General features: G+C 33.3%; 2 protein-coding genes across 2 annotated transcripts in view; both read left to right on the top strand.

Annotated features, from left to right (window-relative positions):
- LOC106872420 (uncharacterized) overlaps nt 1-1,313 on the top strand; it is a 44,894-nt gene extending 43,581 nt beyond the window's left edge. Inside the window, exon 18 of the mRNA XM_014919414.2 lies at nt 116-1,313. Within this exon, the coding sequence (XP_014774900.2) occupies nt 116-329 (214 nt within the window). The 3' untranslated portion in view covers nt 330-1,313. The remainder of the gene's footprint in view (nt 1-115) is intronic.
- A 126-nt stretch (nt 1,314-1,439) lies between these two features.
- Nucleotides 1,440-3,090, top strand: part of LOC106872415 (organic cation transporter protein) — a 14,654-nt gene continuing 13,003 nt past the window's right edge. The window contains exon 1 of the mRNA XM_052972311.1: nt 1,440-2,260. The gene's annotated coding sequence lies outside the window, so the exon portion shown is untranslated. The remainder of the gene's footprint in view (nt 2,261-3,090) is intronic.

The raw sequence follows: 3,090 nt of genomic DNA, 5'->3' as shown, positions 1-3,090 counted from the left end.
ATATAAATACACTACATATGTGGAAAATTCTGTCTGAATTATTAAAATATATGAAAGATAATCAAGTCCTACTAAAAATATCTCTATAATAATGTTAATCATTCTTTTTTTCCAGAGCTAACGGATTAGGTTTAGCTTCCTTTTCTGCCCGTATCGGTGGTATAAGCGGACCCTTTATACTTCAACTATCATCCTATGTCAAATGGCTTCCTCTAAGTATCTTCGGCCTTTTGTCAGTGATAGCGGGATTACTGTTGCTGTTATTACCAGAAACGAAAAATAGAGATTTACCGCAAACATTTGAAGATTTGGAAAACTGGAGGAGCTGATATTGTGGTAAAACAAGAAACTTTCACGATGCAAATAAACGTAGAATGCATCCGACGACAAAATGTATCGGAGAATTTCAGTTTCAAAATTCGTCTGCCCTTGATATTCTACGATTAAAAATTTTGAAGACAAACTCGATTGATTCATTTTTAATTTGAAACTCGCGTTTGAACGTTCCACATACTGACTTTTGCTCACGTGATACAATATAACGCAATAAGGGAATCAACTACATTTTACTTGATGGCAATATATCTGAAAAGTGAGCTTCGAAACTACATATTATAATGGTATTCGTCTATCATTTAGCGTATCTGGTACCTAAACATTAATGTGTTTATATAATTCATACCACGATGGTGCCATATATAAAAAAAAACAAAAGCAATATCTTTTCTTTTAGTTCAACTTTTAATTCATTTTTCATTTTCTCTCGTATTATCACATCGACACACCATGAAACCTGTCTGCTCTACATTTATAAAATATTTTCTTTTCTGGGAGTTTAAGAACACATGTTGAAATTCTAGAATGTGAAGTTTTAAATATACCGTACTATGTAACTCTTGCTTGTTCCTGTTTTTTTCCATTCATTTATTCATTGGTACTACACTCTGTACTGACTGACCAAATGGATTACTATAAAGCATATAGTATATTGAATGCTAACGATGATTGTTACTATCACTATGGCTAAACGAGATCGTAATATATAATATAATATAATATAATATAATATAATATAATACAAGTGGCATTTTCCTTGTTTCTGTCTCTCTTGTTCACTCGAACAAGAGAGACAGAAACAAGCAGTGACAAGGAAAATGCCCCTTGTATTTGAACACTATGCAAATATTCTTTTAAAAAAACTTTTCTTTTAATTTCTCCAAAATTTAATTGTTTTCCATACTTACAGTTGAAAAAGTCTCAATGACTGAAACCGGTACTGAAATGTTGTTTTATAAAATTATTTTACCATTTTCTACCTTGACTTTTTTTTCCACACATATCAACTCGTGTGTTCCTTTTCAACCTTCTACATGTAATATAATATATATGCATATATAAATAAATAAAATGGAAAACAGAACAAGTAAACACAGAGAAACGACCCTTCATCAGTTGTCGGCTCATTTCAAGTATATGCATTCACTGTTCTACAATCTGACATATATAAATTGCTGAACCCGCTATATATAATTCAATAGGTTACACTAACATTTGAAAGTTCGTATCTCAACAGTTGCTGCACTACTTAACATTCACTTGATAATGACACATAAACCTCGATACTTTCGTGAAGTAAAACATTAATTTCAGTAGCCAATGTGTCTTTCGTTTATAACAGAGATTTGAGGCTGATTGGATCAACTGGAACCCTCGTCGTCATAACTGATGGAGTGCCGTAGTAATGCAGGAATTCATTATTGAATATGTTCAATAAGATTGATCAATTTGGCTTCATTTCTTGTTTTGTGTGACGTGGTGCCCTTATTATTCCATGGGTTTGTTAGTATTTGCTATAATAAAGCTAATGAAGTGATAGTCATCTCACAGTAAAGATCTTAAATGGGTATTTATAGCTTTACTCATCACCATGAAACATCATGTGATGTCATAAATTCTCGAAAAGACAAAAACACACGCCGATACAGACATTCACATAAATATATACATGCATATAATCACGGACAGGCATACATATAAAGCTGACAGATACACAAACATAAATATGACAGACTCACACAGACGCATGCACATATATTGCAGAATTCATTCGAAATCTGAAACCACTGACACCGAGGCAGCAAGCTTATATTTAATAATCATATTAAATCTAGAAGACAGGTAGAAGCAGGGAAACGAATTACAGTCTGATAGATGAATAGAGAACGTTCAGATAGTTGGTTTTCAGTCAGGAACTGAACAGGTAAGTAAATATTTCTTTGTTAGTATGGAACTCTGTTTTAATTTGAATGAGGAAAAATATTACTTAACATGAATGATATCATTGAGAAAAATTGTATCAAATCCACCTTTATTTATATACATCTAAATTTTGTTTCAACACATATAAAAACGTAGACAAACAGAAACACACACATACACACTCACGCACAAACGCATATCCGAGAGGGCGCTGAAAATTTCCTGGCTTTGGGCAAAAGAAAATACAGGTGGATCAGTTGATTATGGTTTTATTCAACATATTTCAACATATTTCCCTCTCAGATTCACACGCGTTTTGCAGCGGCTCTTCGGCTTTTCTAATCTCTGTAAAAGAATTAGGAAGGTTGGGACTCCAACCAGGCCTTTCACGAGACCCGTAAAGCCAGAAACTTTTCAGCACACTCGCACATACAAGCGGAAGCAACGTTATTGTCTGAGAGATGTTGAAGACGAGTCTTTATATTTATAGGATGTATTAATCTTTGTTAGTTATTGGTAACATTACACATATAACAGACCCAAATGCTTATTAAATTTAATCTGTTAATAGTGATATCAGCCGTTTTGGATGTTCAGCGCCTAAAAAGGGGGGATTAAAAAAATGGATTAAAAAAAAAAAGGATTAAAACGGGTATAAAAAAAAATGTTAGCTGGTGAAACTGCATTATGCTATATTGTTAATGCGCCAAATCCACAAGCACATATATATAAACACATATATAAACACATACAGATACACACACACACACACACACACACACACACACACACACACACACACACACACACACACACACACACACACACACA

The sequence above is a fragment of the Octopus bimaculoides genome, chromosome 13 (assembly GCF_001194135.2).
Source record: "Octopus bimaculoides isolate UCB-OBI-ISO-001 chromosome 13, ASM119413v2, whole genome shotgun sequence".
Lineage (NCBI taxonomy): Eukaryota > Metazoa > Mollusca > Cephalopoda > Octopoda > Octopodidae > Octopus > Octopus bimaculoides.
This window is presented reverse-complemented; position numbering and strand designations above follow the sequence as displayed.